Here is a 25,614-nt window from a genome sequence, read left to right as displayed (position 1 = left end):
GATGTGGTGGCCTCCGTGAAAATGGCGGTTGGGGGCAGCGCATGCGCAGATTAAAATCTTGTCACCGAGATCTTGTCTCCCGAAATCTTGAGACGTGATCTCATTGCCGAGATCTCAATCTGCGCAAGGGCTGCTTCCGGCAGCCATTTTCCTGGAGGCCACACATTGCAGCAATGGAAGTGCGGGGGCTCTGGGCTTTCATGAAATGTCGGCAGAGCCACTGCACCAGAGAGCACCACCGAATACTGCCGCACCAACCTGGGAAGGGAGTGTGATCATCGCCCTGCAGCACTGGACCGCCGCAGAATCGCCCAACTCCTACTGCTGCCACACTACTTGTAGGTATATTACAACTATAAGACTCACCCCCATGTTCCCCAAAACATTTTTTGGGGAAAAAAGTGCATATTATAGTCCGAAAAATATGGTAGTTACATGATTACATAGGTTGAAAAAAGACCTAGGTCCATCAAGTTCAACCTTTCCCCACAAACTGTACATTTCGTCACTAATTTGACTATAGCCCGCAATGTTATGTGTATCAAGGAAATCGTCCAGCCCTTCTTTAAAAGCTGTAATAGTATGTGCCATTATTACCTCCTGTGGAAGGGCATTCCACAGTCTGACTGCTCTAACTGTAAAGAATCCTTTCCTATTTAGCTGCCAGAATCGCCTTTCTTCCACCCGTAAGGCCGGGATCACACATGCGAGAAACACGTCCGTGTCTCGCATGTGAAAACCAAACACTGGCGCTGGTACTTGGGAGCGGAGCGTGCGGCTCCATGTATTGCTATTCAGCCGCACGCTCCGCTCTGGAGTGCCGGCGCCAGAGCTTGGATTTTACATGCGACACACGGACGTGTTTCTCGCATGTGTGATCCCGGCCTAATGAGTGCCCCCTAGTCCTCAGTACAGTCCTTGGAAGGAATAAGTTATGTGCCAATGTTTTGCACTGGACTCACATATATTTATACATATAAATGAGATCCCTGAGGCTTTTTCTAAGCTAAACAAGGCCAACTTTTCATTTTTTGCACGTTTTTATTTCCCGTTTTCCAATAGTTAAGCATTTATTTTGTTGCCGTAGCCATATGAGGGCTTGCGTTTTGCAGGACCATTTGTAGTTTTGATTGACATCATTCACGTTGCTCTAGAAAGTACTGAAAAATAATTCCACATGTGGTGAAACAATGAAAAAAAAAAATAACTCCACCATTATTTCTTGGGTTTAGTTTTTACGTTGTTCATTGAGGTAAAACTGACCTGATATAACTCTCCAAGTCCGTACGACATTTATTTTTCAGAAAATAGACCTGTACGAAGTCTTGTTTTTTGCATGGTGGCCTGAATTTGTTATCGCTACCACAGAATATTTACAAAAGTTTAAAAAAAAAAAAAATTTCAACATTTAATTTACATTTTTAAAAAAAACATTTAACGTATGGGGTAAGTAATATATATATTTTTTAAAGATCAGACTTTCTCAGACGTGCCAATACCAGATATTATGCATCGCAGGCAGTGGTTGGCCCGCTGTGTTTGTATCCCATGCTCCCTTCCACACATGAAGCATGTTTAGCTCTAATCTGGGAATTGAATCACTTTTATGCCATTGTCAATGACTGATACTCTAAGTAGTGAAATAGCAATAATCAGAGCTAGTGCTGGCACTGCTGATAGAGCCAACTGCACATCCAGCACCTGTCATCTGTCGAATATGGAAAAGTAAAAAATTGGGCTAAGTGGCCCGTCCATCTGGTACTTGGAGAAATCGAGCAGTCAGGAGGCTATGATGGCAAAAATAAAACCCCTCTAATCTCAGGTATTGCGGTTTTCTTATTTCGGAAAGTGGAAGAAAATATAACAAACTGACCGTCATATAAGGACTTGTGACATGGACTTTACTTCTCAACATCGCGCTGCATCCTGCTTTTATCTGCTGTAGATCTACCAGTTCTCAGAACCGATTGGCAGCTTTCTGTGTACACTGTGCATAGGCAGAAAGCTGCCAATCTATGATGCTGACATGATTATACAGAGCTCATGAATGTGGAGAACTACATGGTGCAGGTTTACTAGTCCTCTAGTGACAATCTCCTAGTGATAAAGCAGTGATTTTATCAAAAGTACAGCAAGCACTCCAATAAGTGACATATGACTGTAATCAGGGTATCTGCCCGTACATCATGTTGCTCTCAGGTAGAAACAAACTGGTGACAGATTCTCTGTATTAAAATTGGTGCTATGTACTCTTTATTTTTTTTTTTTTCCCTGCCATATAAAATACCAGTTCTGATAAAATGACAGGTACATTTTTCTGGTAGTGAATGACCTCCCAAAACTTTTCCAAATGAACAGAATCAACTCCAATCGCAATATCTAGCACTTTCTAACCAAGTTTATTTCATTGTCCATGATTCCACGATAAGGGCTCACTCACACTGGCGTATAACACAGTTGGGTGCTCTCTTAGGCTGTGTGCACACGATGCGGATTTGCTGCGGATGTGCAGCGGATTTTTCCACGCAGAAACGCTGCAGATCCACACTGTGATGTACAGTACAATGTTAATCAATAGGTAAAAAAAAAAGTTGTGCTGATGGTTGCGGAAAAATCAGTGCAGAATTGCTGCGGATTTAAAATAAGTGCATGTCACTTCTTTTGTGCGGATCTGCAGCATTTCTGCACCCTTCCATGTTAAAAATCCACAGTGGCAAAAACTGCAGAAAATCCGCACAAAATCTGCATCAATTCCGCATAAAAACCGCACGAAATTTGCATAAAAACCGCGGCAAATCCGCAGCTGCGGATTCTGCCAGGAGATGCGGATTTTGTGTAGAAAATTCTGCATGACATTTCCTACGTGTGCACATAGCCTTATGTTGTTTTCGGATAGCACTCGTCCCAGTGTTATACTATGGGGCAATGCTGATCTGCTATTTTTGTCGCATGCCAATTCGGTATGAGTAAACAATTGCAGCATTCTGTGAGCAGCTCCGATATTCAGATCATACACACCCATTCAAGTCTATGGGTGTGTGCAAAATATCAGACTGCACTCGGATGTCATCAAAGTGCAGTCCTCCGATGTACGTGCACACAGACAATGGAGAAGATTGAGAAATTTCATTCTTCATCCTCTCCACACCTGTGATGCGAGAGAATCAGATCACACTCAGTTCAAGCTCTGACAGCGTTTGAGCCAAGTGTCATTAGCATAGTCAGCCCGATTCTCTCGCAGGGGAGAACATATGCCAATGTGAGCGTACCCTAAGAAAGAGACTGGATTTATTTGCATGTAGGAAAGCACTGTTAAGCTCGCTGGCTATTCATATGAGATTTGTCTGCTAATTCCAGAAAGGTACAGACAGCCCAACTGTCCTGAGACGTCTCAGATCCGTTCTGTCAGTGTTGGCTGCCTAATGAGTCTTAAGGCGAATGGCATCTGTCTATAAGCTGAAGTGTAGTGGAACTGAAATGAGCAGTTCATGTATGAAAACCTGCTGTGTCTCAGGGCAGAGACGAGCGGGCTAACATTCTGTGTAAGATTCACATCAATTTATAGGAAGTGTGTGGCTGCAGTGAACAGCGGTCCAACAATCACACCCGTGGTTAGAGAAAACATTGAGACTAGAGATGAGCAAAAGGATTTGCACTACCCTGGTTGTGACACCACGGGGGCTTGGTAATTGCTAGATGCTCCTCTGGTCCCGCCATTCAAGTGCCAAACTTGGTCCAGCCCTTGTGGAGTACCAAAGTGGATGACTGACCAGGGTCCCACTAATCTTTTTGCTCATCTCTAATTCAGACATATCAGATACATTTGCTTAGTTGGTTAGATCACTGTTATGATACGGTGGTCTAGGAGCAACATGGAACGAGCTCTGAAGGAAGTGGTAACTACTGACCGCAGTCCCTAAGCTCAACACAACACTAGAAGTAGCCGTGGAATGCTCCTAACTCTCCCTAGGCATCTCGTCACAGCCTAAGAGCTAACTACCCCTAAAGATAGAAGCAGGAAAGCTATCTTGCCTCTTAGAAAATCCCCCAAGGATAGATTAGCCCCCCACAAATAATGACTGTGAGTGGAGAGGGAAAAGACATACACAGAGTGAAACCAGGATGAGCACAGGAGGCCAGTCTAACTAAATAGATAGGACAGGATGGAATACTGTGCGGTCAGTATAAAACACTACAAAATTCCACGCAGAGTTTACAAAAAATCTCCACACCTGACTAAAGGTGTGGAGGGCAAATCTGCCTCCCAGAGCTTCCAGCAAGACAGAATTAATTCACACTGATAAGCTGGACAAACATAGAAAGCAAAGAATGGATAAGTCCACAATCTATGGACAGAAAAGGGCAAGCAAAAACTAAAGGCCCCTTCACATTAAGCGACGCTGCAGCGATACCGACAACGATCCTGATCGCTGCAGCGTCGCTGTTTGGTCGCTGGAGAGCTGTCACACAGACAGCTCTCCAGCGACCAATGATCCCGAAGTCCCCGGGTAACCAGGGTAAACATCGGGTTACTAAGCGCAGGGCCGCGCTTAGTAACCCGATGTTTACCCTGGTTACCAGCGTAAAAGTAAAAAAAAACAAACACTACATGCTTACCTACCGCTGTCTGTCCCCGGCGCTGTGCTCTGCACTCCTCCTGTACTGGCTGTGAGCACAGCGGCCGGAAAGCAGAGCGGTGACGTCACCGCTCTGCTTTCCGGCTGCCCGGCGCTCACAGCCAGACCAGAGAAGCAGAGCACCGAGGACAGACAGCGGTAGGTAAGTATGTAGTGTTTTTTTTTTTACTTTTACGATGGTAACCAGGGTAAACATCGGGTTACTAAGCGCAGCCCTGCGCTTAGTAACCCGATGTTTACCCTGGTTACCAGCGAAGACATCGCTGAATCGGTGTCACACACGCCGATTCAGCGATGTCTGCGGGGAGTCCAGCGACGAAACAAAGTTCTAGACTTTCTTCCCCGACCAGCGACAGCACAGCAGGGGCCTGATCGCTGCTGCCTGTCACACTGGACGATATCGCTAGCCAGGACGCTGCAACGTCACGGATCGCTAGCGATATCGTCTAGTGTGACGGTACCTTTAGCGAAGCTGCAGCGATACCGACAACGATCCGGATCGCTGCAGTGTCGCTGTTTGGTCGCTGGAGAGCTGTCACACAGACAGCTTTCCAGCGACCAACAATCCAGAGGTCCCCGGTAACCAGGGTAAACATCGGGTTACTAAGCGCAGGGCCGTGCTTAGTAACCCGATGTTTACCCTGGTTACCAGCGTAAAAGTAAAAAAAACACTACATACTTACCTTCTGCTGTCTGTCCCCGGCGCTGTGCTTTCCTGCTCTGACTGTGAGCACAGCGGCCGGAAAGCAGAGCGGTGACGTCACCGCTCTGCTTTCCGGCCGCTGTGCTTACACAGGGCAGAGAAGCAGAGCGCAGAGGGACAGACAGCGGAAGGTAAGTATGTAGTTTTTTTTTTTTTTTTTTTTACTTTTACGCTGGTAACCAAGGTAAACATCGGGTTACTAAGCGCGGCCCTGCGCTTAGTAACCCGATGTTTACCCTGGTTACCAGCGAAGACATCGCTGAATCGGTGTCACACACGCCGATTCAGCGATGTCAGCAGGAAGTCCAGCGACGAAATAAAGTGCTGGACTTTCTGCAGCGACCAGCGATCTCACAGCAGGATTCTGATCGCTGCTGTGTGTCAAACTGAACGATATCGCTAGCCAGGACGCTGCAACGTCACGGATCGTTAGCGATATCGTTTAGTGTGACGGTACCTTTACTCCAGACTCTGGGACCTTGATTTCCAAGGTCTAGTGTGAAGTTTCCACAATCAGCGATGATTTGGGGAGCCATGTCATCTGCTGGTGTAGGTCCATTGTGTTTTATCAAGACCAAAGTTAGCGCAGTCGTCTACTAGGAAATTTTAGAGCACTTCATGCTTCCCTGTGCCGACAGGCTTTTTGGAAATGGAAATTTCTTTCTCCGGCAGGACCTGGCACCTGTCCACACTGCCAAAAATACCAATACCTGGTTTAAAAACCACAGTATCACTGTGCTTGATTGGCAACCAAACTCGACTGACCTTAACCCAATAGAGAATCTATGAGGTATTGTCAAGAGGAAGATGAGAGACACCAGACCCAACAATGAAGACGAGCTGAATGCTGCTATCAAAGCAACCTGAGGTTGTATAAGATCTCAGCAGTGCTACAGGTTGATCGCCCCCATTCTATGCTGCATTGATGCAGTAACTGATGCAAAAGGAGCCCCGATAAGTATTGAGTGCATTTACTGAACACACATTTCAGTAGGCCAACATTTTGGATTTTAAAATAATTTTTCAAGCTGGTGTTATAAAGTATTCTTGTCACAATCCATTTTTGGATCTGTGGCAGATCTGGTCTCTCAGATTAAAACTTTTTTCCTTTCAGGCTATCAGGGGTTAATGCAGTTTTTCCCCGGTGGCCAGCTGGTGTAATTGCATTGCTGCTGGGTCAGCTGATGTGGGTGGTGACCACTCCCACCATCCTTCAAGAGGTCACCTGACGCATCAGTTGACTGTCGATGTTAGAGATCATTTTACAACTGACCAAGTTGGAGAAAGGAGCTCGCTGGGTGCAGTTGTGCTTTTGCTGAGTTTGCTTTCCTGGTGCCTTTTCTCTGCTCTTCGGTACTTTGTAGCAGAAGGAGCTAAGTGTTGCATGTTTTGTTTACCCTGTCCCTTTTGGTGTCTGTCTGTCCTTACCTTTTGTCGGAATAGTGCAGGGGTGGGACCAGTGCTCTCACCTGCCAGTTCCCTACTTAGTGATAAGAGCAGGGCAAGTGAGGGACTAGGTATCCTACTCGGCAACAGGGTGAAAGAACCCATATAGGGACGTTAGGGTACAGCCTCAGGTGAGTGCAGGAGGTGTCCATTTCCCAGTTCCTTATTGTCAGGGCCCACCATTGTTATTGTGTCCCTGGTGTTCCCCTTGTTGTTGTGTTGTTTGGTGACCGACTAACCTTTTGGTCGCGTCACACTGGGTCAGTCACTCCGTGACAATTGTAATTGACTGAGATAATGACTTTTGGGTTTTCATTTGCTGTAAGCCATAATCATCAACATTAACAGAAATAAACACTTGAAATAGATCACTCTGTTTGTAATGACTCTATATAATATGAGTTTCAATTTTTGTATTGAAGAACTGAAATAAATTATCTTTTTGATTATATTCTAATTTTGAGAGATGCACCTGTAGCTGTGTAATTCTGCTTAAATGTTCTGTTCTTGAAAATCCTTGCTCTTTCTATGCTCAGGAGTCCTCTGGTCAGTTGTAAGGGTATGTGCACACGCTGCGGATTGCTCTGCGGATTTTTCCGGACTGATTTTGGTAAATTCACAGGTAATCTGTACTGCGGATTTCCTGCAGAATTACCACGGATTTACCACTTTTTTTTTGCGGATTCCACCTGCGGTTTTACACCTGCGGATTCCTATAATTGAGCAGGTGTAAACCGCTGCGGAATCCGCACAAAGAATTGACATGCTGCTGAATAAACAACGCTACATTTCCGCACATTTTTTTCCGCAGCATGTGCACTGCGGATTTTGTTTTCCATAGGTTTACATGGTACTGTAAACTCAGGGAAAACTGCTGTGAATCCGAAACATGTGTACATACCCTCATAGTGAGCGGTTCTTACTGTATGAGTTTCTATACAGCAATACCTATCGATCGCTAACTAGGACCACCCACTGGACTCCTAAGCATAGAAGAAAACTACACGAGTTATACAGAATGTGTTTACAAACCTATGAAATAATGTCATCAGACAGAATGTGAAGATCTCAGACCCCAGATCCCACCAATGGAATTTCATGGGAAGCTTTGTATAATTGTATGTGGACTGTATGTGTCATCGATGTGTGACTATTTCCATATAAATACATTAAGTAGTAATTCAGACCTATGGTTAGTAAAGTTCCCTATATGTAATATTACATTTTACTTCTATATCTGAAATTATTTAATGTCACAAATAGCCAATAAGTGACATCCAATTAGGAGTATATACTTCATGTTCAGTATTTGCAGCAGGAACAATCTCTGCAAATAATGGAGTGCTGGCAGGAAAAACGCTGCTTAGAATATGAACATTGTTTATGCTTTTTTCCCATTTGTTTAAAAGGGTTAAAAACACTAAAAAACCCACTGCATTCTGCAGATATGAGACTGCTTCACATCTGCAAGGATAATATAAGCGACATGTGCATGAGATTTCAGAAATCTCCTTTACTTTGCCACTACAGTAGAATTCCGCGTTGAAAAAACGCAGTGTGTGGACATGTCCTTAAGCTGAATTCAGGTGTTCACGTTTCTTGGATCACAATGCCCAGACTGACCACAGGTCTCCTAACCCAAACTAATGGCCGCATATGTCCCTGCGAGGATGGTAGTTCAGGTCAGGACACCCGCGATCGGTCTGGGAATTAGTCACATATGGACCGTTAAACATGGACGTCTGAATTCAGCCCTAACCAGTTTACAGACAACAGACAGCAATCAATGGCTTTGACTTAAAGGCACAATCAATCGTTTTATGCCCCAGACAGATTGCATTATAACCGCACTTTCCATTTTTTTCAGCAAAACACTAGTTTCATAAGGAGATGGTTTATGATAATATATTATATCCCCAGCCATTCCAGTAAGTGAAGCCTCGTCAGTGTCAGACAGCCGCTCATCAGATAACATTTCTCTAATAAATGGGATTTGTGACTTTTGGGAATTATTGTAATGGCTTTTAAATATATTTCTTTGTTTTAAAATAGAATGATAGAATAGCCGTAGTGTAGAGCTCCCCTATCAGCCCTCATGTGGGAGAGTGTTATGGTGATAACTGATACGCACTTTTTCTCTCTGCCTCGCTGCCAGCAAGCATTTTATTGCAAACATTAATTTCTTGTTTACGAGTGCAGGACGGTCAGGTCACCCAGCATGTCTGTTCTGATAGTCGGAGCGCGGTAATTCGAGCATTGTCTGATTTCCTTCCAATTGTTATGGTACACTGACAAGATGTTATACGGTAATGGGAAACGGCGTGCACTGCTTACACCGCTTGTTAACAGAGCAGGTAACTTTGCCCTTTTTGTCCGTCTTTCCATTGTAGACTGTACATTAACATAATGCATTTTTACAAAGGTACATTTAAATTATTCATAGAATTCATTTTATACCCTGGATGGGTATGATATCTCTTATATAAGGATGTAGAAAAGGATAAACCGCACCAATCTACTGTATATTCTTGTTATTTGTACTTTATTATATGATTTTTTTTAATGCTCTTTTTTTTTTTCTTTCAACATTTTCCTTAGAAAACAGCGGTGCAGGTTTACTACTTTGATTATGATACATTTGCTTTTATTTCTCTCAGCCATCTGACAAAGGTGAAGTTAGGCTCCTTTCACGCATAATCCGGTGGCAGAACGGATTGCTGGATCCGGCGCAATTAGTGTAAAAACTGCCGGATCCGGGATAAAGATATAATGTAAAAAAAATAATAAACAAAAATAAAAAATTGTGTTATTCTCACCTTCCGGCGTCCCCGCAGCCTTCCCGCTCTTCGCGATGCTCGTGATGCTCCCGGTCCCAGTAATGCATCGCGGCAATTACCTGTGATGACGTAGCGGTCTCGCAACAATCAATGAGAAAAGCTGGATGATGTGGAACACTGGTGATAATATAACCTATTTACCCTTTTACATATTATGTTTATAGTAGATGGGTGGACCCATGACGTTAGCAGCATTATAAGTAAAGTACTAGTGCTTATCTTAATCTAGTCGTTCATTCAATGCCCCCATAGAGGAGTGTTTAATAAACCATAGGCATATAGGTATATACTAGCTACTCAGTCATAGACTAACAAATAGTAACATGTATGCTGGAAAATCCAGTATACAACTGTGGGGCATTCACCATTGAACAGTACACTCTGCCACATCCTCACAATTAAGGGTTCTTACCCATAGTCTCCACACGGGGTCAGGTGCAAACAGCCCCGACTCGCGTTTCGCGTGGGCTTCCTCAGGAGGCCGTGACAAGGTTTTCCATTTGTGTCTGATATGAATGTTGTACAGAATTTGCGAGAATGTGTTACAGTATACTGCACTTTGAGAATAAAGCTTTAGGCTATGTTCACACAATGCGTTCAATGGGTGAAAAACACTGAAAGAAGTAACATGCTGCATTTAGCAAAAACCAAGCTCTTACGACAAAATTGGGAAAAAAGACAAAACGGGGAAAAAAAACAAGCCATGTGCATGAGATTTCTGAAATCTCATTGACTTTACTGGTACTGTGAAACATAGGTCAAAATTTGCATTAAAAAAAGCTGGAAAAATGCAACATGTGAACATAGCCTTATGCCACTGCTTTTCTTCTGATTAGCATTTCTACACATACAGTCAGGGCTGTCACCAGGAATTTCAGGGCCCCATAAATTCAAAATTTTTGGGTCCCCTTGAGACTCCGCCCAGGCTCCACCCCAGCTCTGCCTCCACACCTCGAACCTTCCACAGTCCCACTACCCACTCTTGGAAAAACTTCACTTCTGCACCACTAACATCAGATCATATGCATAGCCAGCAGCTTTTGTTTTGGCCAAAAGATTTTTTTAAGCCGCCACCATGACAAGGTAGACTCTTATGGCCTGGCCCTACTCTACTATAACCTATGAAACATTTCTTGAAATATTCAATACTCTTTTTAAATATATTTTTATTTATTTTTCTTTAAGGGAATGTATCACATACATTTTTTAGCACCATGGCTGAATCACATATTACCATCACATAGTGATCAAATAATACCACATAAAAGGGACAAATGACAAATACCACCACACCACGACCAGACCACATATTACCATCGCAAGTGACCGAATAATACCACATACAAGGGACAAATACTGCCACACCATGACCAGACCACATATTACCATCACAAGTGACCGAATAATACCACATACAAGGGACAAATACCACCACACTATGGCCAGACCACATAGCGACTGAATACTACAATACTGATCATAAATAAAAAAAACACTAATATTACATTATACACAGGTCTTCTCTACATATTGTACAGATAATACATTGATCACCAGAGACATTATACACAGGAGCTCTGTATATAGTGTCAGTGTACAGGTAATACAGTGTTCAGTGACATTATACACAGGAGCTCTGTGTATAGTGTACAGGTAATACAGTGATCACTGGTGACATTATACACAGTAGCTCTGTATGTAGTGTCAGTGTACAGGTAATACAGTGATCACCAGTGACATTATACACAGGAGCTCTGTATATAGTGTCAATGTATAGCGCAAGTGTAGAGTTTACACATTGACTAACCAGTGTCATCTTTAGTTGAAGATATTCGTCTTCGCTTTTCATCTTCATCCAGCACAGACCGCCATCACTTCTTCCAGCCAGGACTCGTCTCTGCAGAAAATAACACAGTTATCCAGAGCACCACTTCCAAAACGCATTCCCCAATGTTTCCCCAACTTCTACACTATGCCAGATGAAGAAAAAAGCGACAGTGTCGCCCTGAACAATACCAGGACCGCCCCATTGAAAATAGTATTCTCAAAAATAAAATATACCATTGCAGTAATTATATCCCTTAATTAGCCCCAACAGTAATAATGTCCCATAACCTAGCACCTTCCTGTAATAATGACCCCCATCCTGGCCCCCATGTGTCTCCATCCTGCTCCCATATGTCCTCCCATCCTGTCCCCCATATGTCTTCATCCTGTCCCCATATATGTCCCCTCATCCTGCCCCCCATGTCTCATCCTGCCCCCATATATGTCCCCTCATCCTGTCCCCCACATGTCTCCATCCTTCCCCCACATATGTCCCATCATGTCCCCCATATATCTCCATCCTGCCCACATGTATGTCCTCTCACCCAGCCCCCCCATATGTCTCTCCATATTGCGGATTTTAGTGAAAAAAAAATTCTCCTTACCTGGCCACGACCCAGCGGCGGACTCTTCCTCAGCCATTTGAGGCATTGGCCCATGACAGTGACCCTACATGCTGGTGACGTGAGCTGCTGGCCTCTAAAGGTATGTGCCCACGTTCAGGAATTGCTACGGTTTCGTCGTTGCGTACTTATGCAGTCAAAACTGCAGCGGCCAGCTGTTACAGAATAGTGGATGAGATTTCTAAAATACCATGTCGCCTATGCGTGCATGTGCACCTGTGGATCACCCGGTTCTGCAACTGGTTCTGCAGAAGCATCTGAATTCCACCTCCGTTCACAATAGAGTTTTTTTTAAAACTGCTCGGTGAGCAGAAGCAAAAAAGGGGGCAGCGTGTCTCACCCAGTCTGGGCCCCTCATCTTTGCTTCTGCTCCTGGGCCCCTTACACCAGTAAGGGCAGTAATGCTCTGATGGCAGCCCTCCATACAGTAGACGTACAGAAATCACAGTTGGTATTAAGCCTGAAGAAAAAGCTCTCGGGATCAGGCCACTGACCTGTATACCAGCCGAGCACACAAAATGAATCAATTGCTAAATGCTTAAGGGACATTTATATAGATAAATGGAATTGATGGGTACTGCCAATATTGCCGCCTTTTTTGCTAATCACGGCTACGTGACCTTATATACCCTGTAAAGAACAATTATTACCGGGATGTGGAGCCACTCAGTGGTGGCTGGTCTGAATGGTTAGAAAAGATGAGTTGAATATTGCTGTGTAAAGTCTCTCAACACTACCAACACGAAAATTGGCAAAATTAGGCAGTAAGTGCTGAATATGTATACATTTAGCAATCCTATTTGGTGCAGAAATTTCTGCATCTCCTGGCAGGAAAAATGCAGCGTAAAATACATATGCTATTGTCATGATTTTTTTTACTTGCAGTTTTGGTGCAGATTTTTCCTTGCTAATTAGTTTGGATGAAATCTGCAGCAAAAACGCTGAAAGACTTGACATGCTGCAGATTGATATCTGCGAGTCAAAAATATGCAATGTGTGCACAAGACTTAAGGATTCTCATTCACTTTGCTGGGACTAGGAAATCCATCAGGTTTTGTGACAAAATTGCGCAGAAAAAAAAAAAAAAAAGCAACGTGTGCATATGACCTAAGTGTTAGAAACCGCAGAAGCCTCTACTCCCTTTTTTATGATATTCTCTAACTAGCTTTTCTCACAGTGTGTCTTGTGTATTTCTTATAGAATAATATGCAGCATCTTATTAATAATAATAATACTATGCTATAACCCTTGTTGTTTTCTAGTGCACTGGGGAAGAAAATTGGGTAGACAATCGCACTATTTATGTTGGTCACAAGGAGCCTCCTCCGGGCACTGATGCTTACATTCCTCAGAGGTATCCAGATAACAGGATCGTCTCCTCCAAGGTAAGCTTGTTTATCCTCTAGACAAGTCACCTGTGTAGTTACCTGGCCCGAGCCTTGCATCGCGGCAGCTGCTTACTGTTTATGCTCGGAGCCCGGTGTGGCTCAGCCGCTGACTCACTTGTGCTACTCAAATTCCTCATGTCATTTTCATCTGTATTTTACGCTTTGAGGAAAATTCGAATGTGACAAGTGGTGATGGCAGACTACACTAATCCCCAGATTCTGGCATGTTTGGATTATTTTATGTAAATACAAAGAAATATTTTCGACAAGACTTCACAGCATTTGCATTTGCTTCCATATATACTGTGTCTCTAGTTTGTCAGAAATGAACGTACAAAATAAAAGGATCTTAAGTTTAAAAGGGTTTTTCGTGGACTTCCTTAAAAAAATATTTTTAAAGCAATAAATTAAGAAATAACTGATACTACAGCAGTCTCCCTCCACACCAGCGTCACAGATTTCGCGCAGTGGTCCAATCAGGAGTGATAATATCCTGTTATTTATAGACTTGACCACTGGGGTCATTGATTGGTTGTAAGGCTGATTTACAAGACATCATCCCACCGGACGTTGTGACTTCCCATCCATCAGTCACCTGACCCTGCAGCCATTCAGTGGCCTCAGAGATCAGTCCAGTGGGCATCGGCACTGGATCATCAGGGGTTCGGAGTAAGGCCGAGGCAACACTTGCAAGTGCATTGCGAGAAACTCGCACGAGGCTCTCGCCTCAATACCCAGCACTGCCACCGGCACTTGGGACTGGAGTGTGCAGCTGCATGTATTTCTATGCAGCTGAACGCTCCGGTCCCGAGTGCCGGCGGCAGTGTCGGGTACCGAAGGGAGAGACTCGCTCGAGTGTCTCGCATTGCACTCGCAAGTGTGACCCCGGCCTAATTAGTAACATTTATTAAGTTATTTTATAAAGATACCTTTGCTATGGAAATTTTTGAAATAGATTTAAGAATGGTGAAATATGTTCAAGAGGGAAATATATATAATTGTGATTTGTTTTTGTTTTACGGGGGGAGTTGTTTTTTTGTTTCAGTCTGTTAGGAATGCACCAACACAACACAACACAATCATTCCAAGCAACAGACTTTTATTTTTACAGAAATAGCAAATAGCAAATGCACATCTCTCTGAGACACTGAAAGGAAGGATAACAATAAGGCTAGTCTCACACGTCCAGATAATTCCGGTACCGGAAAAATCGGTACCGGAATTATCCGTGTCTGTGTGCTTACGTTGAACATCAGTATGGCACACCTGCGGCAGCTGTGTGCCGACTGAGGACCACACGGACCGTGCAGGAGACAGCGCTAGAGTTAAGCGCTGTCCCCTGCATGCGGTGCTGAAGCCGGTATTCATCCCTTCTTCCCAGCAGCGTTCGCTGGAAAAAAGGAATGAATCTTTTTTTTTTTTTTTTTCATTTATTTTTAATATTTTTATTATTACAGTAATGAATATGCGGCTCCACCCCTATGGGAGGTGGAGCCGCATATTCATCACTGTAATGGGCGGCACCACGTGACTGCTCATACAGGATAAGCAGCGACGCTGAGAGGATGTAAGCACCGAGGGAGCTGGGTAAGTATTTTAATGCCGGGGGGGAGGGGGCGCACAGGGGGTGGGAGGGGGCAGATTACCAGCAACTTTATTTTGAAAAACAAAAATAAATAAAAAAGATTATTCATTCCTTCTTTCCAGCAAACGCTGCTGGAGAGAAGAAATGAATGGGGCTTCAGCACCACACGCGGGGGGGACAGCGCTTACAGTAGCGCTGTCTCCTGCACTGCACACGGACAACATCCGTGTGCGGTACGTGTTTTACACGGACCCATTCACTTTAATGGGTCCGTGTAATACGTGCGCTCCCACGAACACTGACATGTCTCCGTGTTTTCCAAACGGACACATGGTCCGTGGAAACACGCTGACATGTGCAGAGACACATTGATTTTAATGTGTCTACGTGAGTCAGTGTCTCTGGTACATGAGGAAACTGTCACCTCACGTACCGGAGCCACTGACGTGTGAAACCGGCCTAAGGTGAATGTAGTTTAAGGTTCCCGGATAGTTTTGCCTGGTTTGTCATTTAGGACTTTTCAAAAAGTGTCAACATTTGTAGTAAATGCACTCCAGTCCCTCCAGTGATTTTATCAATGCCTGAGATTTTGGTGCACATTTTGTTACATTTTGGCAGAACATACGATTCTTTTGTGCTAAATATTTGCAAATGATCGGGTTCAAAATGTGAACATAGACAGTGACGTCTCTAGGTGAAGTCCTTCATCTTTCATCCAGCACAGACCGCCATCATTCCTTCCAGCCAGGACTCGTTTCTGCAGGAAATAACACAGTTATCTCGAGCTCCGCTTGCAGAACACATTACTTAATTTTTCACAACTTCTACATTACATCACATGAAGAAAAAAAGGTGATATAGTGTCACTCTGCACAGTAACAGGACCGCCCCCCCATTTAAAACAGTATACTCAAAAAATAAAATAAATACATCACTGCAGTAATAATATCCCTTAATTAGCCCCTATGGTAACACTATTCCCCACCCTGGCCCCGTTTATCTCATTCCTGGCTTCAGCCATATGTTCTCGCATCCTGCCCTCATGAGTATCCATTCTACCCCATATGATCTCCCCATCCTGCCCCACCAGCCTCCATCGTATCCGTCCTGCCCCATGATCCAATCCTGCCCCGTGTCTCCAATCATGCCCCGTGTCTCCAATCATGCCCCCAGTGTGTCCAGCATATTACCCCCATGTTGTCCAGCAATCTGCCCCAGTGTGTCCAGCATATTACCCCCATGTTGTCCAGCAATCTGCCCCAGTGTGTCCAGCATATTACCCCCAGTGTGTCCTGCAATCTGCCCCAGTATGTCCAGCACTGCCCCCAGTGTGTCCAGCAATCTGCCCCAGTGTCCAGCCTTTCCCCAGTGTGTCCAGCAGTCTGCCCCAGTGTGTCCAGCATATTACCCCCAGTGTCCAGCATTGCCCCAGTGTGTCCAGCATATTACCCCCAGTGTGTCCAGCAATCTGCCCCAGTGTCCAGCATTGCCCAGTGTGTCCAGAAGTCTGCCCCAGGGTCTCCAGCATTGCCTCAATGTGCCCCCCCCCTTCCTACGCCACTGCATAGACTTGGGAAGAGAACCACTAATTACAATGTTGTGTGTGCCGTATCACAGGCTAAAACAGGTTCACAGTATGAGACGTCTGCCAACCATCCCAAGATAACTCAGCTTCCAGGTCTCCTGCTGTCACATTTCATTGTAGTTAGGAATTAACAAACAAGTGATTTGACAATAAAAGAAAGTATGATGCAATAGAATATGTGCCATCATGATAATGTAGTAAACTTTACAATTCGCATTAGATCGGTTTCAGATGTCACAGTCCGGCACTCATGTTCCGAGGCAGTTGAGTTTGGATCAGGAGACCGCTTCAGTAATTGTAGTCCATACTCTCATCTTTAAAAAAAAATGCACCAGTAGAAATAGGTAAAGATAACGGCCCCAACTCCTCAACACTGGTGACTTTCTCCTTAGTCTTGATGAGGGCGCATGTTGGAGACTGTCGCTCTAGATTCATTGTGAGAACACCACCGCTCACCATGAATTAGAGGGGATGTGATGTCAGGTCCTCAATCTGCCCCAGTTCCAACAAATTTTGGAGAAACTGGCGTGACAACAGCAATAATCACAACATTTGTGCGCAACTCCAAGATGCTCTAAAAAAATTGCAACTTTTTCAAGCAATTTACACAAGAACTCAGGTAACGTTGCCTTGATGAAAGAGGCTTATTGGCTTCATCTACAGCTTCTGACTTTCTACAATTGTGTTTGTGAGCGATGTTCCTGTTGGGATAGTTTACAGAAAGAGAACTTGTGGTTTGAGGTTGGTAACAGAAATTAAAGCAACCACGGTATCCAAAGTGTTATTTTCTGCTCATCTCTTTATGTTTGGTCCTGATGTTATTTGTAAGCTTTATAATTACAGCAATTATTGATTAAGTAGAATAAGTCGTCCAGTGTTTTGTTAATGAGATACGTTCTTATTGAAACTAATGAAAACAGGCACAGCTGCTATCTCAGCTGATTGCTACTCTACTATTAAGCCCGCTAACCGTGCATAGGTACCGTAATCAGAAAATCACCGTCTTTAGCCGATTTATTTTATTTCATCTTTGTTGCATAGAAATGTTTATTGGATTAGATAATTACATTTGGTTTGAACAAAAAAAAATAATTTGCACAATAATGAATTTATTACCGAGAACTTTCATCCAGGCATCCGCTAACATTCTGATCTGGCACACGCTCCTTGTCTGTAAGCATTATGGCCATATGGTTCACATTGCATCGTGTATATTAGCATTATCTAGCATTAGCGGTCATGATTAGTTAATGAAATAATACTAGCGCTGGCAAAAATAATTGAAAATGAACACGGCCTTCAGATGTCATGATGTCATTTTAGGAAGTAGATTGAAGTTTGAGAAATTTCTGTATGAGGTTTCTTCTGCTTTTTCTTTTGACCTGACACTTCTGTTCACTTGACTAAAAAATAGCTCACTTCATGAAAAATGTTTCATTTAGCATTTTTGAAACTAGAAAATATTCATGAATAATATCAATTGTATCATAACAAGTAAATCTAAGTCCTTCAAGGGAATGTCATCAGAAAATGACATATTGTCTAACCCCTTCAAAAATGTCCGATTTTTAATTTTTCCACTTTCAATTTTTTTCCTCCTTCAAAGAGTCTTACTTTTTTTATATCTGTCGATATAGCCATATGATTTCTAACTTTTTACCAGGCCAAGTTGTAGCTCTGAATGACACCATTCATTTTAGCATATCATGTTCTGAAAAATGGCAAAAAAATGCAAGTCGAGAGAAATTGTGAAGAAAAAAAAAATAATTTTTCGGTTTCATTTTTATGGCGTTCATTGTACAGTAAAAATGACCAAGTAATAGGTCAATATGATTATTGCAATATCAAACTTTTTAATATTTTAGTAGTGAAAAAAAATTTCTGTAATTTGTAGAAATAAAAAAAAAATGTATTTGTCTGTGTCTCCATTTTCTAAACCCGTACCTTTAATTATTTATTTTTTGTCGATGGAGCTGTGTGTAAGCTTATTTTTTGCATTCCAAGATGATTATTTTATTGATACTATTTTGGGGCACATGTATATTGACCACTTTTTATTGCATTGCTTGGGGTACTGCGGTGACTGAAAAACGCAAATCAGGCGTTTTGCTTTTTATTTTTTGTTCTTGACATTAAACGAATGTTTTAAATAATTTTATATTTTGATAATATAATTTTCTTAATATTTGTTTTCTAATTTTTTTAAAATAATTTTTAGCTTCCCTAGTGGATTTTAACCTGCAATTGTGTAACTGATGCTTCGATATTAAAGATTGACAGAGGTATTGAAATAAACAAAAGTGATCGTTGCCAGCACTGATCACCACTGTTGTAGTAAATGCTGGCTATGTATTACAGCTGGCATCTGCCCTGCGTAGTTTTTGTGCATGCGCATTCCAAAGGGCAAAGCAGAAAAGCTGTATTGCGCATACACGATTGCTTTCTATGTGTCGGAAGTATTTCGCTGCCATTTCTGTGTTCAGGGCCATAGAAAGCAATCACGTATGCCGGCGCATGCGCAATACAGCTTTTCTGCTTTGCCCACTGTTGGGCAAAGCATACTGTGCACACGTGAGATGCCTTTGGAATGCGCACGCGTGAAAACTACGCAATTGCTGAAATTCACTGCAAGGCATGCGTAGAAGCAAGCAAGGAGGGGAGGAGAGACGGACACTAAGCCCCACCCATCGGACCGGACCGACCATATTAACATACAGGGTGGGAGGAATAAAAAAGGTATTTATGGATCACACATGGGGAGTCAGGGAGTATCAGAAGTACTTGTGTAATGCATGGGGGGCACTGAATTGAATGGTATTTTTACCTGATAGCCCAAAAAACTGGTGATAGATTCCCTTTAAAAGAAAGGTGATGGAAAAGTGGCACACAGTGTCAAAAAATTCCATTACACAAGTCCACAAGTAAACGTATTAGGCATGGAATAAAAGACGTGTAAATAACATACACTCTTTATGATAGAATGGCATATAAAAATGGCTGTAAACATTAATCAACTGCCGGGGGTTAGGAGAGCAAACTTGATTTGTACAGAAAAAAGGGAATATCTACATAATCGCAAAGTTACACCATGACATATAGTGAGAAAAGAGACAAACCCAAAGATGTTTGTAAAATGGAATCAGACCATGGCAGGCATAGGTAACCAAAAAAAGCATCTCGCCCATTATAACCTGTATGTGGTAGTGCAACGGAGAACAGCGCTGTGCGCCACTTTTCCATCTCCTTTCTTTTAAAATGAGAGTTATTGTTTATATTTCTGTAATAAAAGTTGTTATATTTTTTTTATATACTTGGACTTTATACTCTGTCTCCTGTGGGTTATACATGTTGATATGGTGTTTTGTCCGTAGGGGACAACCCCTTTAAGTGTTCATTTCTGTCTAGTCATGCCACATGCTATCACAGAACAGTGAAAAATCAACAACAACAATCAACAATAGACTAGAGTAAAAATCACAAGAAAAAGAAAATTCTTCTTTTTCTTTTATTCTAGTATTTTCTGATAGAAGCCCAAGGAGATCTGCAAGAATGCTAGTCTTCTGCTTACTCGACAGAAAAATCAATATTGACTGAGACTTTATGACCCTGGGACGGATCTTTATGTACTAAGACTATTGCTATTAAGATGGGACTATCGATCATTTCATAAATACTATATATTCTCAGATCAGAGCGATTTATTTGTCCAGTAGATTTCATACAAAATGCAGTAACGCCTTTCCTGGCTGTTTTCTACGCTTCTGAATTGTTTATATAGCGCTAGGAGCATATGCTGCAAACCTGGAAAAGTTGTTGTCGAACCATAGGAAAAATCTGAAAACAAATTTTGAATGTTAGTAAATAAAAATGAAGTTTACAGATTCTTAGCTGCTCCAAAATGCAGATTGATAAGGTGAGTATGACTTTTAGTTTAAAGAGGTTGTCCACTACTTTAGCTTTGATGACCCATCCTTAGGATAGGCCATCAATGTCTGATTGGAAGTACTCACGGAGCTGGCCGTCTGCTAGCAGGCAGGGTACTGCACATCCGTCTCCTATTCAGATCAATTGGAGGTAGATGTTTAGTACCCTGCGCCGCCCAAAGTCAGAAGACAGCTGGATCTGCAAGCGCGTACCTCCGGCCAATGGCCACTTTCTCCAATACCGATAGCAGCTGATCAGTGAGGGTGCCGGGTGTTGGACCCCAACCGATCAGTAGTGGACAACCTCTTTAAGGCACGGGGCCATTAACTGTAATGCTACAGAAGGAGTCAGTGTGCTCTGTCGTACATAATTTTCGGCTGTATAAGCATATTGGAGAAGGGTCCAAGAAGCAGTAGACTACATCTTGCTATCCACATCAAACCAGGCATATATGGCCGAAAATTAGGTATGAAAGAGCACGCTGTGACTCTGTCTACATCATTACTGTCAATAGCCCTGTCAGCGCATAATCCCAAATTCTGTTTTTGCAGAAGATTGGACACCTTCCAGCTGCTGAACCGAAGATAAAACGTGATGGGTATCCTGCCTTAGCCCCTTAGTGACAGAGCCAATTTGGTACTTAATGACCAGGCCAATTTTTGCAATTCTGACCACTGTCACTTTATGAGGTTATAACTCTGGAACGCTTCAACGGATCCCGCTGATTCTGAGATTGTTTTTTCATGACATATTGTACTTCATGTTAGTGGTAACATTTCTTCGATATTACTTGCGATTATTTATGAAAAAAACGGAAATATGGCGAAAATTTTTAAAATTTTGCAATTTTCAAACTTTGTATTTTTATGCCCTTAAATCAGAGAGATATGTCATAAAAAATAGTTAATAAATAACATTTCCCACATGTCTACTTTACATCAGCACAATTTTGGAAACAAAATTTTTTTTTGTTAGGGAGTTATAAGGGTTAAAAGTTGACCAGCAATTTCTCATTTTTACAACACCATTTTTTTTTAGGGACCACATCACATTTGAAGTCATTTTGAGGGGTCTATATGATAGAAAATAATGAAGTGTGACACCATTCTAAAAACTACACCCCTCAAGGTTCTCAAAACCACATTCAAGAAGTTTATTAACCCTTTACGTGCTTCACAGGAACTGAAACAATGTGGAAGGAAAAAATGAACATTTAACTTTTTTTTTGCAAACATCTTAATTCAGAACCATTTTTTTTATTTTCACAAGTGTAAAAACAGAAATGTAACCATAAATTTTGTTATGCAATTTCTCCTGAATACGCCAATACCCCATATGTGGGGGTAAACCACTGTTAGGGCGCACCGCAGAACTTAGAAGTGAAGGAGCGCCGTTTGACTTTTTCAATGCAGAATTGGCTGGAATTGAGATCGGACACCATGTCACATTTAGAGAGCCCCTGATGTGCCTAAACAGTGGAAACTCCCCACAAGTGACACCATTTTGGAAACTAGACCCCTTAAGGAACTTATCTAGATGTGTGGTGAGCACTTTGAACCCCCAAGTGCTTCACAGAAGTTTATAACGTAGAGCCGTGAAAATAAAAAATCGCTTTTGTTTACACAAAAATGATCTTTTTGCCCACAAATTCTTATTTTCACAAGGGTAACAGGAGAAATTAGACCACAAAAGTTGTTGTGCAATTTCTCCTGAGTACGCTGATGCCCAATATGTGGGGGTAAACAACTGTTAGGGCGCACCGCAGAGCTTGGAAGAGAAGGAGTGCCGTTTTACTTTTTCAATGTAGAATTGGCTGGAATTGAGATTGGATGCCATGTCGCGTTTGGAGAGCCCCTGATGTGCCTAAACAGTGGAAACCCCCCACAAGTGACACCATTTTGGAAACTAGACCCCTTAAGGAACTTATCTAGATGTGTGGCGAGCACTTTGAACCCCCATGTGCTTCACAGAAGTTTATAACGTAGAGCCGTGAAAAAAAAAAATTGCATTTTTTCTACAAAAATTATCTTTTTGCCCACAAATTTTTATTTTCACAAGTGTAACAGGAGAAATTAGACCACAAAAGTTGTTGTGCAATTTCTCCTGAGTACGTCGATACCCAATATGTGGGGGTAAACCACTGTTTGGGCGCACGGCAGAGCTCGGAAGGGAAGGAGCGCCTTTTTGGAATGCAGACTTTGATAGAATGGTCTGTGGGCATTATGTTGCGATTGCAGAGCCCCTGATGTACCTAAACTGTAGTAACCCCCCACAAGTGACCCCATTTTGGAAACTAGACCCCCCAAGGAACTTATCTAGATGTGTGTTGAGAACTTTGAATGCCCAAGTGCTTCACAGAAGTTTAGAATGCAGAGTCGTGAAAATAAAAAATATTTTTTTTTTCACAAAAAAGATTTTGTAGCCCCCAAGTTTTTATTTTCACAAGGGTAACAAGAGAAATTGGACCCCAGAAGTTGTTGTCCAATTTATCCCGAGTACGCTGATGCCCCATATGTGGGGGTAACCCACTGTTTGGGCGCACGGCAGAGCTCAGAAGGGAGGGAGCACCATTTGACTTTTTGAGCGCAAAATTGGCTGTCGTGTTTGGAGACCCCCTGATGTACCTAAACAGTGGAAACCCCCCAATTCTAGCTCCAACCCTAACCCCAACACACCCCTAACCCTAATCCCAACCTCATCCATAATCCTAATCACTAACCCTAACCATAATCACAACCCTTACCCCAAAACAACCCTAATGTCAACCCTAACCATAACCCTAATCAAAACCCTAAATCCAACACACCCCTAATCCTAATCTCAACCCTAACCTCAAACCTAACCCTAATCCCAATACACCCCTAATCACAACCCTAACCTTAACCCTAATCCCAAACCTAACCCTAATCCCAAGCGTAACCCTAATGCCAACCCTAACCCTAATACGAACCCTAATCCAAACCCTAACCCTAATCCCAGCTCTAACCCTAACTTTAGCCCCAACCCTAACCCTAGCCCTAGGGCTACTTTCACACTTGCGTCGTTTGGCATTCCGTCGCAATCCGCCGTTTTGGACAAGAAACGGATCCTGCAAATGTGCCCGCAGGATGCGTTTTTTGCCCATAGACTTGTATTGCCGACGGATCGTGACGGATGGCCACACGTCGCGTCCGTCGTGCACTGGATCAGTTGTGTTTTGGCGGAGCGTCGGCACAAAAAAAGTTCAATGAAACGTTTTTTTGTACGTCGCATCCGCCATTTCTGACCGCGCATGCGTGGCCGTAACTCCGCCCCCTCCTCCCCAGGACATAGATTGGGCAGCGGATGTCTTGAAAAACTACAGCTGCTGCCCACGTTGTGCACAATTTTCACAACGTGCGTCGGTATGTCAGGCCGACGCATTGCGACGGCCCCGTACCGACGTAAGTGTGAAAGAAGCCTAACCCTAAGTTTAGCCCCAACCCTAACCCTAAATTTAGCCCCAACCTTAACCCTAAATTTAGCCCCTACCCCTAACCCTAACCCTACCCCTAACCCTACCCCTAACCCTAACCCTAACCTAACCCTACCCCTAACCCTAACCTAACCCTACCCCTAACCCTACCCCTAACCCTACCCCTAACCCTAACCCTAACCCTACCCCTAATTTTAGCCCCAACTGCTGTTCTCCTGCCGGCCGGCAGATGGAGACAGATGGCGGGCGCACTGGGCATGCGTCCGCCATGTTCTGCTGCCGGCGGCCAGGAGGAGCAGCAAGAGGATCCAGGGACCTAGGTGAGTATGCTAGGGTCCCCGAATCCCCCTATTTCTCTGTCCTCTGATGTGCGATCACATCAGAGGACAGAGAATTACACTTTACTTTTTTTTTTTTTTTGCGGTCGCCGGTAAACAGTTAATTACCGGCGATCGCAAAACAGGGGTCGGTAATACCGACCCCGATCGTGCTCTTTGGGGTCTCGGCTACCCCCGGCAGCCGAGACCCCAAAGATTCTCCCGGTGCCGGCCGGCGGGCGCACTGCGCATGCGCCCGCCATTTTGAAGATGGCGGCGCCCACCGGGAGACACGAGGAGCATCGGGGGAGCTAGGTGAGTATTGGGGGGCCACCTGGGACCCCTTTTCTCTGTCCTCCGATGTGCGATCACATCGGAGGACAGAGAAATTAAAAAGAGATCGCTTTTTTTTTTTGCGATCGCCGGTAAGCGGTTAATTACCGGCGATCGCAAATGCGGGGTGGGTTAAAAAACCCCCGAATCATGTTCTCTGGGGTCTCGGCTACCCTCGGCAGCCGAGACCCCGGAGGAAATCGGCCTCTGGGGGGCGCTATGGACTTTTTCCACAGCGCCGTTAATTAACGGCGCTGTGGTTTAAGTACCCTTAGCGGCCGCCGTTAAAAGGCGTATCGGCGGTCGCTAAGGGGTTAGTTACTACACTAGATGGATGCTATTGTTGTAAACAAATCCAAAACTAGGCTCACCTATGATAAGTGGCTTAATAGTATTATAATGCTGGCTGGCGCCCGCACATAGCATAGCGCTGCAGGGAGAAAACAATCTTTATTCTCCCCAGCAGCATTCCCATTTAAGTCAAGGGGGTGGCGCTGGTTCACTCACTGCTAGGAGTATACAGAGCAGCAACTGAAACGGTGCCCTGGCCCCGATGCTGGGGACTCGGCTGTTAGTAACTGATGGAGACGCGGTTTCAGTCGCATGGGTGGCGCCGGCATGGGTTCTGTCACCACTCTTAAGCATACAGAGAGGTGGCTGCTGTAACCACACCCCCAGTGCAGACTGGCACTCTTCATTGGGGCTCAGTCAGTCAGAACTAGGGGCGCGGTTACAGCCGCTGCTTTGTATTCTCACAGTGGTGACTGAACCAGTGCCGCACCCCTGACTGAAACAGGAATGCTGCTGGGGAGAATAAAGTTTGTTTTCAACTCGCACCGTTAGGCTACGTGCAGCCGCTGGCCAGCATAATAATAATAATAATAATTTTTATTTATATAGCGCCAACATATTCCGCAGCGCTTTACAAATTATAGAGGGGACTTGCACAGACAAT

The 25,614-nt window shown here is 43.6% G+C and overlaps 1 protein-coding gene across 5 annotated transcripts in view; it reads left to right on the top strand.

The window, feature by feature from the left end:
* The window catches only part of ATP11A (ATPase phospholipid transporting 11A), a 290,835-nt gene that overhangs the window by 138,268 nt on the left and 126,953 nt on the right, over positions 1 to 25,614 (top strand). For all 5 annotated transcript variants that reach the window (XR_011319339.1, XM_069757899.1, XM_069757898.1 and 2 more), the window contains exon 2: positions 13,336 to 13,458. Coding sequence is in view for 4 of the 5 variants with exons in the window: in XM_069757899.1 (XP_069614000.1) it covers positions 13,336 to 13,458 (123 nt within the window). In the remaining variant the exon portion in view is untranslated. The remainder of the gene's footprint in view (positions 1 to 13,335; positions 13,459 to 25,614) is intronic.

This window comes from Ranitomeya imitator, chromosome 3 (assembly GCF_032444005.1).
Source record: "Ranitomeya imitator isolate aRanImi1 chromosome 3, aRanImi1.pri, whole genome shotgun sequence".
Taxonomy (NCBI): domain Eukaryota; kingdom Metazoa; phylum Chordata; class Amphibia; order Anura; family Dendrobatidae; genus Ranitomeya; species Ranitomeya imitator.
This window is presented reverse-complemented; position numbering and strand designations above follow the sequence as displayed.